The sequence below is a fragment of the Eschrichtius robustus genome, chromosome 3 (genome assembly GCF_028021215.1).
Source record: "Eschrichtius robustus isolate mEscRob2 chromosome 3, mEscRob2.pri, whole genome shotgun sequence".
Lineage (NCBI taxonomy): Eukaryota > Metazoa > Chordata > Mammalia > Artiodactyla > Eschrichtiidae > Eschrichtius > Eschrichtius robustus.
Genome location: NC_090826.1, coordinates 160104126 through 160120162, shown reverse-complemented (window position 1 = coordinate 160120162; position 16037 = coordinate 160104126). Strand labels below are relative to the sequence as shown.

At 40.8% G+C, this 16037-nt stretch overlaps 1 protein-coding gene across 1 annotated transcript in view; it reads left to right on the top strand.

The window, feature by feature from the left end:
- Positions 1-795: 795 nt before the first annotated feature.
- Positions 796-16037, top strand: part of PLD5 (phospholipase D family member 5) — a 474233-nt gene continuing 458991 nt past the window's right edge. Inside the window, exon 1 of the mRNA XM_068538505.1 lies at positions 796-984. Coding sequence (XP_068394606.1) covers positions 796-984 — 189 coding nt within the window. The remainder of the gene's footprint in view (positions 985-16037) is intronic.

The window sequence follows — 16037 nt, the reverse complement described above, 5'->3', positions numbered from 1 at the left end:
GGCGAGGCTGCTGGGAGCTACGCTCCGCCGCTGGGCTACCGCACCGGGAGGGTCTGCATCACTACACCCTCCAAAGGAAAGCGTGCGAGGCTCAAGAAGACACTCGTCCTTGGGGCCATTTTCTGGGGTTGCTGGTCACCCTCTGGTCGGAGTCCCCCACGGGTGGGACAAATGGGCTCCTGAGGCTGGAAGTTACTGAACTTTGAGAAAGAGGGGAGGCAGAGGTCGGGGGCGGCGAGTGGGGGAAAGGCGGGGTGATGCCAAGGAGGGAGGGGGCGCGGAGCCAGCGCCGACTTCTCCAGCTGCTCTTCGCTTTCAAGTAAAAATGCGAGGGGAAGACTCGGAGCCCGGCTGAGGGAAGGCTGCGGAAGGCAGGTCCGCCGCCCGGCCGCCGCCGGCCTAGGCGCGCGGGGAGGGGCGGCTGGCGGACTCGCAGCCCTCTGCCTCCTCACTGCGCCAACCTGCAGGCGCGCGCAGCCCCTCCCCCCTCCCCCGCCCCCTCCCACCGCACTCAGCAGGGGGTCGGCGTGCTGAGCGCCCGCCCGGGACCGCAGCCACCCGCACCTCGCGCCTACGCCTAGCTCGCGGCCTCCCTCCTGCCCCATCTTTCTCCTCTCCCTCCTCCCCTCCTTTCCTTCTCCTCCCTCTCCCTCCCCGCCCGCTTCACCCCGCCCTGCCCGCGCTCGGCTCCCCGCGCCCTGCCCGCGCCCGCTCGCTCCTCCCTCAGCCCCGGCCGGCTTCTCGCACGCCCATCCCGAGCTCGCTGCGCGCCGGCCGCCGCCTGGTCATGTCAGGATGGAGATCCGGCAGCACGAGTGGCTCTCGGCCTCCCCCCACGAGGGCTTTGAGCAGGTGAGGCTGAAAAGCCGCCCCAAGGAGCCCTCGCCGAGCCTGACCCGAGTGGGCGCGAACTTCTACAGCAGCGTCAAGCAGCAGGACTACAGCGCCAGCGTCTGGCTCCGGAGGAAAGACAAGCTGGAGCACGTAAGCGCGGCTCGGTCCCCCGACCGCGGCCCTGCACCTGCCACACGCGCGCCCCGGGGCCGGGCGCGGGGACCCCGCCGGCGGCCCGGCTTGGGGCCGGGGCGTCCGGGTCCTACGCCCGCCCGGGGCCTCTCCAGCACTTTCCTGCCGGGAAGGAGCGGGCTGCAGGGAGGGGAGGGGAGGAGAGGGGAGGGGAGGAAAGGGGAGGGGAGGGGCGGGGCGGGGTTGTTCCCTTCCGCACTGCCTGGCCCAGCACACCTTGACCTCCCCGGGCTTCCACTGCTGGGGGTCATTCGCAGTGCGTTTGTGGGGTGAGCAAGAAGGGGAACTGCCCCAGCGTGGCTCCAAGGAGCCGGCGTTGCACGGTAGTGGGTTTTAGAGGGGCGTTTGCTCGCGTCTTTGGGGCTATTTTACCCGGTCCAGAACTAACATTAACAAATCCGTAAAGTTGTCGCCGCTGGTGTCCAGCCTGTGTCCGCGCACGATCCATTCGAGTTTTCTGCAGCGTATCCTCTGGGATGAGCAGGTGGCGGTCCTCTCTACTTGCGCCCAGCTAGGGAGGGGTTTGCACATTGCAAGGAGAAACAGAGAAAGGAAGAGCAGGTCTCCCTGCTCCCGGGACCCGCCGCTGGAGGGTGGGGGCTGGCGAGCGGGGACCCCCTCTCCCAAAGAGTGCGTGTTTCGCCGGAAACGTTATTGGCGCTGGGGCCGAGACCCTAGGGCTCGCCATTCAGGAGAGAAAAAGTCCCTGTAAAACGGCGTTTAGTGGATTCACAGTGTCAAATCTGACCCATCAGCATCTCCTTAACCAAATGTTAACATGAAACTAAGAGAGTTATCAGGAGGGCAACACAGCTAGCTACAGAGAAAATGCCGTTTCTTTCCGCGGAGCTGCATAATCCAAATTGAGTCTGTTAATGGAATGTGGAGGTTTCCTTGTATTTGGGTCACATCGCCAATTATGATAGAAAGAACTTCTGGAACTCACACATCTACCGCCGCAAGGACCTACCCCTCCCCCGTCTTCCCCGCCCCCCCCCCCCCCCCCCCCGACTCGGCGCGCTTCTCTTCTCTTGGGCATTTCAGCAGCAACTAGCTTCCCTGGAGGAAGAGGGCAAAGGAGTATTTCTCTTACCCAGTCTGAAAGGAAGGTCTTTGCCTTTTCTCTTAGGGCCTGATCAAGTCCGAAAGCGCAGGTTTAAAGATTTGAATTGGGGTGCACGCTGTCTTGTGTGTAGAGACAATTTCCTAATATCAAATGGATGCCTCAGATCCTTAAGACCATAGAAGTAACTGAAGGAGATTTCTAGGATGCAAGTTGTTTGAAAGGCAGCAGTATATGTTTAAAAATGCAAGCTCCAGAATTAGCGAAGGAACCTGTGGTTATTAGTTTAAAGAGGGGCAAATAGCATCTTCCTGTAATTTGGCTCCTGATGTCGTTTTATTAGTACTAGGGAGAATGGTCTACCCTTAGGATGGTGATAGAGTATGTCTTCATTTCAGTGTCACTCTGAATATGTGTTCATTTGCAGCTTGTGCTTTTAGCTGGTCTAGTTCGTTTATTACTGAAAATCAATACTGCCACCTTTTACGACTATGTCTCCTTGAGTCACAGACATTGCACACATTATACTTAAATGGTTTCTCACTTTTAGATTTTCACTGAAAGTATTAAGTCATACAGGGTGGGCCACGGCAGCCTCACCTTTGTGGATGAGTATAGGATGCTCAGTGCCTGCTGAGGGTTAGAGACCAAGGAAAGTGAGATCTGGTTGTTTGCACATAAGGATCTATGCTTTCTTCTTCACTCAGATGCTCCAAAATAGAACCTTGTACTTATTTTTTGAAAAATTACCTCTTTTGTTATTTAAATCAAAGTAACTGTTTTGTTTGCTTTCTCAAATACATATCATGAAACATGTATTCTGTTCTGTTGTTTTCTTGTACACTTGCTTTCAGTTAGAAAGGGGGCTTTGCTTCCAGTGAAATTTTTTTTGTGATATTCTCTTGCCCCTTTGAAACATCTACAAACATTTTAGTGAAATAATATTTATGAAAGTGCTATGAAAAATTAAATTAGCATAACAATGTAATTTTATTTTCATTCAAGCTCATCTGTCCTATGTTGTCTACACTACGATGTTTCAAGTAGTTTGATGTTAATTTCTAATTAGATATTTGAAATCTAAAAACCCATAACAAATATAACCCAGTATGTTATTGCCACACAAAGCATGAAAATGTAATGTTCACTTTATGATAGGCAACATTCTGAACATATGTGACACCTTCAGATTTAGATGTTGCAGAGATCAGGATGAGTGTATCATGTGAAATTCAAAGGTGATATATGGTAGTTTGACCCATTTGATCTGTCTAATCAAATGGATGACTACCATTTTTATTATGTTAAAAAATGAATAACTATAATGGAGATCATATGCATGAGACCAGCCTACTATTATTTTGCTCATGCTTTAAAAGCCAATCTAGTATTAAGGCCATAAATAAATTATGGCTTCAAATGTTACGCATATTCAGTCATCCCAATAACGGAGTGTGGACTCTGTCCAGACTTCAGAGGCATTGCTTAATCTGAAAGTCAATAACACAATGTAAAGTGACAGCTAGAGAATATATTTCCACTCAGTTTGCTAAAAATGAGAATAGTTTACCTCTCCTTTTCTCGTTTAAAAGCTACAGGACTAATCCCCAGATTGGACAAGAGAAAAGTGACATGAATTGAATGATTAAGGATTGGAATACATTCAACCCATCTTTAAATATGATTCCTGTCATTGGTTGGTTGATACTTAAGATGAATACCCATTAAGAAATAAATGTATGTGAGGGAATTCTCCCGTTCTTAAGTCATGATTAGAAGATACAAGGAATTTATGTTTATACCATGAATTCTAGATTTTGAACTCTACTTGTAAATTTCAGGAAAAAGTAAAATTTCTGGGCCCTGCGTAGAATGTTGTCTTATTAGCTGCAAATAGTGTCTTGGTTCATAGAATCTTTCGCCTCCTTTTCTGCCTCATAACGCCTATGGCTTTAGAAAGCATTAGGTTTGGGAAACAATGGAAATCTTATTCTCTGTAGGATCCCATATTTACTTTAGGTATAATGTAAAAGTGAAGGTTATGATCTAGCAAAGAAGAGGAGCATGGGGCCACTTTTTCAACTCTAACCCACTCTGCTCTGTCAGCCCTCCCTGGGGCTGGATCACTTTGAGAGTCACCATTTAATACAGTTTGGCTATCCCAGAGGACGGTGTAACATTAGGCTGGTGTCCTTTGGTGGTATATGCCTTGATTGACATTTTTTTTTTCCCCACAAAGTTGGAGAGTTGCAGTGGCTACTCTGCTAAGTCGCCTGGCCTGATGCCAGTTGTGTGTGTGTAGAAGTTCCTGATGCTGTTTATGGAGATGGGGATGTCTTATTTTCTCTCCTGCTTGTTCAGTTAGCTTTTGCCACAGTGTGGTTAAGAGTGGGGCTCTGGTTAGATAGGCCTGGGCAAAGGACCCACAATGTACAGGATGTACATTCACAATCCTCCATAAGGAGTTGCAGGTTTACTGGGTGATTCAAGGAGACAGTCCATGCCTATACTCCAGTGATGCACAGTCCCCTTATGGCAGGGGCTCAGTAAGTACTAGAAAAGAAATTTTTCTTCACTCTTCTCACCTGTGCAGGTTGGCAGGTGTCTTAGTTCGATCTGCTATAACAGACTGGGTGGCTTTTAAACATTTATTTCTCACAGTTCTGGAAGCTGGGAAGTCCAAGATCAAGGCACAGGCAGTTTTGGTGTCTGGTAGGGCCTGCTTCCTGGTTCATAGATAGCCGTCTTTTTGCTGAGTCCTCACGTGGTGGTGGTGGTGGTGGTGGTGGTGGTGATGGGGGAGCTCTCTGAAGACTATCTTGTTCATGTGGACTCCAGCCTTATTACCTGATCACCTCCCAAAGGCCCCACCTCCAAATGCCAGCATATTGAGGATTGGGTTTCAACACGTGAATTCGGCTGGGGTGGAGAGGGGCATAAGCATCCAGACATCCAATCCATAGCAGCAGGGTATTTTCCACATCTTAGTTGCCTGGCCTGCTGGGAGCTCCATCCTGATACTTGTTTTCATGATTGTCAAGTCAGCTGAAGGGAAGCTGGTGAATCATCTAATGCCTTTCAGTACTTCTATCCAGAAGTGGTGCATCTATTTGACTTATGATAATTGGCCAAAGAAAGTTTCCTGGCCAAGGCTTTCTTGAAAGGGGGTGAGGAAGGGGGCATTCAACCAAGACCCAAAAGAAGGAGAAAGAGAACATCCATGACTAGCTCATAAGGATGACCATGAGACATAAAGCTCTTAGCACAGCATATGGCCCGTGCTCAGTGCTCAACACACAGTACCTGCAGGTATCATTGCTGCTCAGGTGTTGCCTGGGTGAGCCTGCACTCTCCACCCAAAGAGCTTCCCAATTTCCTATTTGAGATCAGCCTGCCTGAATTATAGTTCTGGACCCAGAAGTGTATGGATCCTTTTGTCGGCAAGGCCAGCTCACCATTCCTGGCCTGTTAAGTTGCCTCTTTGCCTGGCTTCCGGTCCATTTTCTGGGGGCTTCTTTCCTGGGCCAGTGGGCCCCTGTTTGTTCCCTGCCTGGCCATTCTGAGGCTGACTCTTGTTCTCACTCTCTCTGTGGGCTCTGCTAGTGGAGACCAACTCCTTGCCCTGTCCCCAGCTTCTGCTTTCCTTCCCAGCTTTGCGCTGGTGGTGATATTTATCTGCATGGTGGCTCAGAAAGCCTATTTAAAATGGAAAGAGAAAGCAGAAGAGAGAAACTGTAAAGAGTAGAAGACAGAATCATTAACCTTCACACTTGTAGTGAGCCCTAGTGTCTTGCTTGGTTTAGTAAGTGCCTCACTAAAAAAAAAAAAAATTGTCTTCTCTAAGTGTGAATTTTCACACTTAAATAGACTTTATGTTACCAGTGAATAGTAGATAAATGCCAAGTGCACACTTGCCTCCTAGAATAAATTATTCACATGATGAGCAAAGAAGAATAAATGGATTGGAGCAAACTTGGTCACTGTGGTCTAGGCTCATATTATGTAATGTTATTTATGTCCCACAGAGCAGATTCGTGAAAGTAACATACTCCACAGAGCAGATCAGGAAAGCACCAAAAGACAAAGTTCAACCTAAGGGAACGCATCTTTAAAATGTACCATTAAAAATCAACCAACTAACCAACGAAACAAACAAATGAACAAGGAGAAAATATCCTTTTTTATGTTTATGTATTTTTGGCCAGACTGGATAATTTTAGTCTGGCAAACATTTAAGAACATTAACATTTATCAGGATTATTTACTGTGACTTTAGATAAACAGAATAGGCTGAGGCAGAATTCTCTGCCTCTCTAACCCATGCGTCAAGAAATGAAAGTCTAGATGTCTCTTAAGTGTGTTCTAATGCATCTCAGTGTTGTGTCCATTATTGTATTTGTCATTACTTTAGGTGGCATATATTTATTCTACTAATGGACTGTGGGTTGACATTTCAGTTTGTTTTGAAGAAACTTTGACTTCTTTGAACTCTGTTGGGTATGGCTTATTGAGTTATTTTAACATAATCACTGTCAGTGATATATTAAATATATTTAACTTGAGAAGCTCAAGACTACTGAACCTAAGATTCCTTTTTCTTCCCTTCTTCCATGTAATAGCAGCTACCTATTTCGTCTGGCTAGTTTCTCTGAAAGTTTTCACTTCTCCTCACAGATTTCTGTATCTCTCTCAGGTTTAAACCTATGTAACAGTTTCCAGTTCTTCTGTTCTGGCTCTAAAGGTCAAGAAATCTGATGAATCTTTTGAATTTCTGGAACAAGACAGTAACTATAATATGTTATGTTCTTGTACTGAATTGACTGATAGATGGCATAGTTAGGCAGAGATAGAATTTGTGGTAATGTAGCAACCCAGAGATGTTGCTTCAAGTGTATGTGTTGGGGACATTTAAAGTTATTGATTGTCTCAAATTCATACCTACATAAATTGTGCTGTGAGAGTACAACATAAATGTTGAGTTACAGCTGAAATGCCACACAGTGGTTGTGAAGAGACAGACCTTTTTACCAAAAACATATGTTTAAATTTTTCTCAGAAACAGAGGCAAAAGAGCCCAGTTTCTAAAATCACAAATCAAGCTGTTAAGCAGGGCGTATGAAGAAGAATGAAGAACATGGCAAACTTTCCCAGGTAGACTTACGTACATGGGAAAATCTCACTGATGCCTAACATATGAAGTGGGCCCAAGCTGGACTACCTGACTGGGTATCATGGGACTGGATGTCATGGCAGTTGGGTGATAAATATGGTTTTTTATCCTCTAGAGTAGATGGTGAACCTTGTGAACATATTCCTTTTCTGAATTGAGCTATAATTGTGCTCCTGCCAATAAGTTGTTAGGGCTATTACAGGTATAACGTGAGGAGTTAAGTTGAGAAGATGGGACTCATTGAAGTAAAGAAAGCACTAACTGACACACTTGTCATCAACAGATATTTATTGAGAGTGACTTTTATGTGAAAGACACTTTGTTAGGAGATTATGAGGACTTTCATTCAACAAGCATTTATGTGATGTATACTGTGTTCCAAACAGTAGAGAGTATACAAAGACCGAAGCAAGTCTTTGCCCTCTCTCAAGATGCTTACAATTTTATAAATATAGTTATAATATGATTACAGTGTTATGAATAATACAAAAAAATGCAAAGTAGCATACAACCCTGTCTTCAAAGGACTTGTTTAGACAAGGATAAAATAGGTAATGAATCCTGTCGTATATTGATTACATATCGTAACAAAGTTAAATTTATTCCAGTAATACAAAGTTGATATAAAATTCAAAAGTCAATCTAATTTATCACATTAACAGAATGAAAGTAAACCCGTATCTCAATAAATGAAGTAAAAGTGTTTGATGAAATTCTATACTTAGGCATGATAGAATTCTCAACAAACTGGAAATAAAAGGAAACTTCATTGATAAATGAAGTTCACTGATAAAGAGTTTCTTTAAAAAGAATCATAGTTAATGGTGAAATATTTAAAAATATCTACCTGGATAGTGAGGCATAGATGTCCATCATCATTACTTCTGTTCACCATTGTACAGGAGATCATAACCAATGCGGTAAGGCAAGAGTAAGAATTCAAAGGAAGTAGTAAAATTGTCATTAGCAGATGACATTATTTTGTACATCTGAACAAAATAAACTACAGATAACACTTAATGAATTAATAATGTCACTGGATTTATCATAGCCACTGGATACAAAGTTACTATACAAAATTAAATTATGAAAAAACAATTACAAAATAAAACTAAAAACTGTTACCATCTACATTAGCATAAAAATAGCAAATACTTAAGGAGATTGATGAGACTTCTTTTTAATTTTCTCCCAGATTGATCTGTAGAGTAGATACAATTCCAATTAAAATCCCAACAAGTTTGTATATGTTGAAAAGTGATTCTAAAATTTGTATGAAAATGCAAAAGGCCAAGAATAGAGAAGACAATCTTGATGAAGAACAACTTAGTCGACTGTTTCCAGATAGCAAATCTAGATTAATTAAAGCAATGTGGTATTGGTGTAAGGATAATTGAATAGATCAATCAACAGAAAGTGCAGAAACAGACCTGTGTATATGTTATTATTGACAGGTTCTTGATTTATGACAAAAGTGACAGGCACAGAAGTGCACTGGGAAAAAGATGGTCTTTTAAAAAAATGGTGTTGAGTCAGTTGTATATCTGTATTAAAAAAATGTGGTTTGTCTTTCACACTATACACAAAGGTGGTCAAAGAAAGCTTCACCCTTGGCGAAGTTTTGTACTGGGTCTTAGGAACCTAGGAAGAAGAGCTGCTGGATATAGGACTGGCCTGAACCAAGGCTTTTGAATGGAATTTGGTCAACAAAAAGCCTGTTTGGAAGACCAGTGGGTGAACAAGTATGACTAGAGGATAGGGTTTGTTTAAGTGAGTGTTGCGTGTGAAAACACGCACAGTGGTAGATTAGGACAAGACCACGGAGGACTTGAGGATTTGAATTGTAAGCTGATGATGTTCAGCTTTATTCTGTAAGCAAACAGGAGGTATTTCAGTAGGCACTTCAGTTAGCAAGTCTGGGTTTCAGAAAACCTGCTGGTGGCTTGCAGTGTTGAGGAAGAAGAGCCTGGCTTGTGGGGGGGACCAGTGTAAAGTCTCTTTTAGTGGTAGAGATAGGAAGTAACAAAAGAGTGTGGTGAAAAGTAGAAAAATTGAGGAACAGATGTAAGAAGTATTGTGAAATGAGAGTTCATCAGGGGAGTTCCTTGGTGGTCTAGTGGTTAGGATTTGGTACTTTCACTACTGTGGCCCGGGTTCAATCCTGGTTGGGGAACTGAGATCCCACAAGCTGTGCCATGGGCCCCCCCCGCAAAAAAAAAAAACCTGCTACTCCAGTAAACACACGAATGAAACAACCTTATTAAAAAAAGAAAAAGAGTTCATGGGACTTGGTGCTTGACTGGATGTGGGGAGTCTGATAAAGCTCATCCATTCAGCAAATATTTATTGAGTGCCAGCATGTCCCAGGAATTGTGATTGGCGTGATGGGTACAAGGATGAACAGGGAAAATTCCAGAAATGCCTTGAGAGTTGGAATTCTGCCTTACTCATCTTTGTATCTTGGACACAAGCCATTGTTATTGTCTTGACCCATATTATCAATATTATTATGATCATAATTAACGAACAGTCCAATTTCTGCTCTCTGCAAGGAGCTGAGCTTAAGGCTTGAGAAAATTCAAATGTCTGTGATTGGGCCTTTGACATCAGGTTGAATATGGTCTAGTTCTCCAGACTCAGCTTAAATGTTTTCACTTCTAAACCTAAAGTCTGGTTAAATACCCCTTTTATGTGGTCCCATAACATCATGGGCAATCATCTGTTATAGCACTTAATACACTGTTTTTTTTAAAATTGCCTGATTAATTGTCTATCTTTTGACCTCATTGGAAAGCTTGAGGACAACAGTGGTTTCTTATTTATAACAATGTACCCTAATGCCCAGCACAGTGCCTGGTAGACATCCAATGTTGACTGACTTGACTGTTGAAACAGTGAATAAATGAATATGTGCTAGGGAGGCAGGACTTATACACAAGTGAAAGAATGAGGTGGCATACACTACTTACGCTACTTGACAGACAAATGCTAGGATGTTAAATGCAACAAGAGTTCAGTGGAAAGAAACACCAGAAGCTCCATGAGAAACTCCTGAAAAGGGTTATGATTAAATGTCAGCTGGAGAAGATAACAGACAAGGCTGCATCTAAACCATCTGTAGTTTGTTTGAGATTCTATCCAGTTTTTTTAAGACCTGGGAAGTGAGAGTTTTAGGGCCACTTTAGTGACCTATTCCAATATCTAATGCTATTGTTTACATGAATTCTTTTTTTAGTTTTTATTTCTGTATGTCTTTGTTTTTATTAGTCAAGAAGAATATTAATTTTTAAGTTTTTCACAAGTACTTTGGTCTAACTTTTTGCCATGTCTAAATCTGCTGGTTCATTATTTAGCCTCTGCCCTGTTCTGGCTGAGTGCACTTGATCAGAGACTGTGAGATACTCTACAGCAGGGAATGTGTCAAAACTGCCAAAATCCCCTTAAAGACCTGCCACTCTTGATCATTAAGAATCTCCTACTATGACTTCCTGACTTGTCTGTTTCTAAACTTTTTTCATTCCCTAAGTTCTTCTTGCTGCAATCCATGACTTGTGCACACATTGCTTAAAACCTGTCCTGTAAGATTCCTAGTACATCTTTTTTTGAAAAATAAACTTTTATTTTGGAATAACTTTAGATTTATGGAAAAGTGGTAGAGATAGTAAAGGCATTTCCTATACATACCTCACCCCAGTTTAAGTTTCCCTTAGTGTTAAATTCCAAACTCCAGACTTCGTTAGAATTTCACCAGTTTTTAACGTCCTTTTTCTGTTCTAAGATCCAATCCAAGATAACACATTGCATTTAGTTGTCCTGTGTCCTTAGTCAGCCTCTGGTCTGTGATAGTTTCTCAGGCTTTCCTCATTTTTTTATGGCCTTGACGGTTTTTGTTTTCAGCCTAATTGAGGTATAATTGACTAATAAAATTGTAAGATATTTAAAGGTTTCCCGCCATTGAGTTAATGAAAACATCCATCACATCATATATTTATTTTTTTTCTTGTGTGTGTGAGAACATTTAAGTTCTATTCTGTAAGCAAAATTCAATTATATCACAGTGTTATCATTGGTAATCACTATGTTTATATTGATCTTCAGACCTTATTCATCTTATAACTGAAAGTTTACACTTTTTCCAAACTTTCCATGTTTTCCCCATTCCACAGGCCCTGACAACCACTTTTCTACTCTCTGAGTATATGAGTTTGAGTGTTTTTTTTTTTTTAGATTTTACATATAAGTGATATCATGCAGTATTTGTCTTTCTCTGGCTTACCTTACTTAGCATAATTCCCTCAAGTTCCTCCATATTGTTGCAAATGAAAGGATTTCCTTTTTACTCATGGCTGAATAATATTCTATATATTTGTATATCACATCTTATTTATTCATTCATCTGCTTATGGACGCTTAGGTTGTTTTCACATCATGGCTATTGGAATTAATGCTGCAGTGATCATGGAAGTGCAGATATCTCTTCAATATCCTGTTTTCATTTCCTTTGGGTAAATACTCAGAAGTGGGATTGCTAGATCATACGGTTGTTGCATTTTTAATTTTTTGAGGAGTTTGCATACTGTTTCCTATAAAGGCTGTACCAATTTATATTCCCACCAATAGTGCTATAGTGTTTCCTTTTCTCCATATGTTTACTAGCACTTGTTATTTGTTGTCTTTTTTATTATAGTCATTCTACAGGTGTTAGGTGATATCCCATTCTGGTTTTAATCTGCATTTCCCTGATGATTAGCGATGTTGAGCATATTTTCATTTACCTGTTGGCCATCTGTATGTCTTCTTAGGAAAAATTCAGATACTCTGCCCATTTTTTAAAGAGTTGTTTGTTCTTTGCTGTTGAGTTGTATGAATTCTTTGGTTATTAACTCTTTATCAGATATATGGTTTGCAAATATTTTCTCCCATTTGGTAGGTTGCTTTTTCACTTTGTTGATGGTTTCCTTGCTGTGACGAAGCTTTTTAGTTTGATGTAGTCCCACTTGTTTATTTCTGCTTTTGATGCCTTTGCCTTTGATGTCAAATCCAAAACATTATCACCAAGACAGATGTCGTGGAGCTTACAGCCTATGTTTTCTTCTAGAAGTTTTATGATTTCAAGTCTTACATTCAAATCTTTAATCCATTTTCAATTATTTTTGTGTATAGTGGTCCAGTTTCATTCTTTTGCATGTGGCTGGCCAGTTTCCCTAACACCATTTATTGAAGAGACCGTACTTTCCCCAGTGTACAGTCTTGGCTTCTTTGTCTTAAATTAACTGACCACATATGCATGGGTTTATTTCTGGGCTCTCTATTCTGTTCTGTTGATCTATGTGTCCGTTTTTATGCCAACACCATACTGTTTCGGTTAGTATAGCTTTGTAAAATAGTTTGAAATCAGGGAGTGTGCTCTTTCTTTCTCAAATTGTTTTGGCTAATTGGGGTCTTCTGTGGTTCCTTATGCATTTTAGGATTCTTCTCTTTGAAAAATGCTATTGGAATTTTGATAGGGATTGCTTTGAATCTGTAGATTTCTTTGGGCTGAGTGGACATTTTAACAATGTTAATTCTTCCAATCTATGAGCATGGAATAGCTTTCCATTTACTTGTGTCTTCTTCAGTTTCTTTCAACAGTGTCTTATAGTTTTCAGTGTATAGGTGTTTCACCTCCTTGGTTAAATTTATTCCTAGGTATTTTATTCTTTTGGTTGTGATTATAAATGAGATTGTTTTCTTAATTTCTCTTTCTGTTAGCTCATTGTTACTGTATATAAACACAACAGATTTTTGTTTGTTGATTTTGTACCCTGCAACTTAACTGTATTTGTTTATTTCTAACAGTTTTTTGGTGGAGTCCTTATAGTTTTCTATATATAATATCATGTCTTCTGAAGAGAGAGACAATTTTACTTCTTCCTTTCCAATTTAGATGCCTTTTATTTCTTTTTCCTGCCTAACTGCTGTGACTAGGACTTCCAATACTGTTTTGAGTAAAACTGCTGAGAGTGGCCATCCTTGTTTTTGTTCCTGTTCCCGCTCTTAGAGGAAAGAGCTATTCTAATTTTATTTATTTTAGTTCTCTACCTTTTTTCTTGGTAAGTCTGCCTAAAGGTTTGTCTATTTTGTTTATCTTTTCAAAAAAAACCAGCTCTTAGTTTCTTTGATCTTTTCTATTGTCTTTTTAGTGTCTATTTCATTTATTTCCATTCTGTTATTTGTTATCTCCTTCCTTCTATTAACTTTGGATTCAGTTCCTTTTCTAGTCCTTGAGGAGTAGAGTTAGGTTTATTTGAGATCTTTCTTCTTTCTTAATGTAGGCATTTATTGTTATGAACTTCTTTCTAAAACTGCTTTTGCTGCATCACATAAGCTTTGATATGTTGTATTTCCTTTTCATGTGTCTCAACATAGTTTGATTTCCTTTTTTCAAAAAATTTTATTTTATATTGGAGCATAGTTGATTAACAATGTTGTGTTAGTTTCAAGTGTACAGCAAACTGATTCAGTTATACATGTATCTATTCTTTTTCAAATTCTTTTCCCATTTAGGTTATTACAGAATACAGAGCAGTGCTCCCTGTGCTATACAGTAGATCCTTGTTGGTTATCTACTTTAAATATAGTAGTGAGTACATGTCAATCCCGAACTCCCAATCTATCCTTCTCCCCCACCAACCTTCCTCCCTGGTAACCATAAATTCCTTCTCTAAGTCTGTGAGTCTATTTCTGTTTTGTAAATAAGTTCATTTATATCATTTTTTTTAGATCCTGCATATAAGCGATGTCATATGATATTTGTCTTTCTCTGTCTGACTTACTTTACTTAGCATGATAATCTCCAGGTCCGTCCGTGTTGCTGCAGATGGCATTATTTCATTCTTTTTAAAGGCTGAGTAATATTCCATTGTGCATATGTACCACATCTTCATCATCCATTCATCTTTCGATGGCTATTGTAAACAGCACTGCAATGAACATTGCGGTGCATGTATCCTTTTAAACCATGTTTTTCTCTGGATATATGCCCAGGAGTGGGATTGCTGGATCATATGGTAGCTCTATTTTTAGTTTTTTAAGGAACCTCCTTACTGTTCTCCATAGTGGCTGTACCAATTTACATTGCCACCAATAGTGTAGGAGGGTTCCTTTTTCTCCACACCTCTTCAACATTTATTGTTTGTAGACTTTTGGATGATGGCCATTCTAACTGGTGTGAGGTGATATCTCATTGTAGTTTTGATTTGTATTTCTCCAGTAATTAGTGATGTTGAGCATCTTTTCGTGTGCCTCTTGATTGCTGCAATTTATGTCAAAGAGTGTTCTATGTTTTCCTCGAAGAGTTTTATAGTATCCGGTGTTACTTTTAGGTCTGTAATCCATTTGGAGTTTATTCTGTGTATGGTGTTAAAGAATGTTCTAATTTCATTTTTTCACATGTGGCTGTCCAGTTTTCACAGCATCATTTATTGAAGAGACTGTCTTTCCTCCATTATATACTCTTGCCTCCTTTATTGTAGATTAATTGGCCAGAGGTGCCTGAGTTTAGTTTTGGGCTTTCTATCCTGTTACACTGATCTATATTTCTGTTCTTATGCCAGTATAATACTACTTTGATGACTGTAGCTTTGTAGTGTAGTCTGAAGTCAGGGAGCCTGATTCCTCCAGCTCCATTTTTCTTTCCCAAGATTGCTTTGGCTATTCATGGTCTTTTGTGTCTCCATACAAATTTAAGATTTTATGTTTTAGTTCTGTGAAAAATGCCATTGGTAATTTGATAGGGATTGCATTGCATCTGTAGATTGCCTTGGGTAGTATAGTCATTTTGACACTATTGATTCTTCCAATCCAAGAACATGGTATATCTCTCCATCTGTTTGTGTCATCTTCCACCTTTTTCATCAGTGTCTTACAGTTTTCGGAGTACGGGTTGTTTGTCTCCTTAGGTAAGTTTATTCCTAGGTATTTTATTCTTTTTGATGTGATGGTAAATGGGATTGTTTCCTTAATTTCTCTTTCTGATCTTTCATTGTTGGTGTATAGAGATGCTACAGATATCCAGCAACTTTACCAAATTCATTGATGAGCTCTAATAGTGGCATCATTAGGATTTTCTATGTATAGTATCATGTCATCTGCAAACAGTGACAGTGTTACTTTTTCTTTTCCAATTTGGGTTTCCTTTATTTCTTTTTATTTTATTTTATTTTATTTTTATACGGCAGGTTCTTATTAGCTATCTATTTTATACAAATTAGTGTATATATGTCAATCCCGATCTCCCAATTCATCCCATGACCACCCCTCCCCCACCCCGCTTCCTCCCCCACCCCGCTTTCCCCCCTTGAGTCCATATGTTTTTCCTCTACATCTGTGTCTCTATTTCTGCCTTGCAAAGCAGTTCATCTCTACCATTTTTCAAGATTCCACATATATGCGTTAATATACAATATTTGTATTTCCCTTTCTGACTTACTTCACTCTTTAAGACAGTCTCTAGGTCCATCCACATCTCTACAAATGACCCAATTTCATTCCTTTTTATGTCTGAGTAATATTCCATTGTATATATGTACCACATCTTCTTTATCCATTTGTCTGTCGATGGCATTTAGGTTGCTTCCATGACCTGGCTATTGTAAATAGTGCTGCAGTGAACATTGGGGTGCATCTGTCTTTTTGAATTATGGTTTTCTCTGAGTATATGCCTAGTAGTGAGATTGCTGGGTCATATGGTAATTCTATTTTTAGTTTTTTAAGGAACCTCCATACTCTTCTCCATAG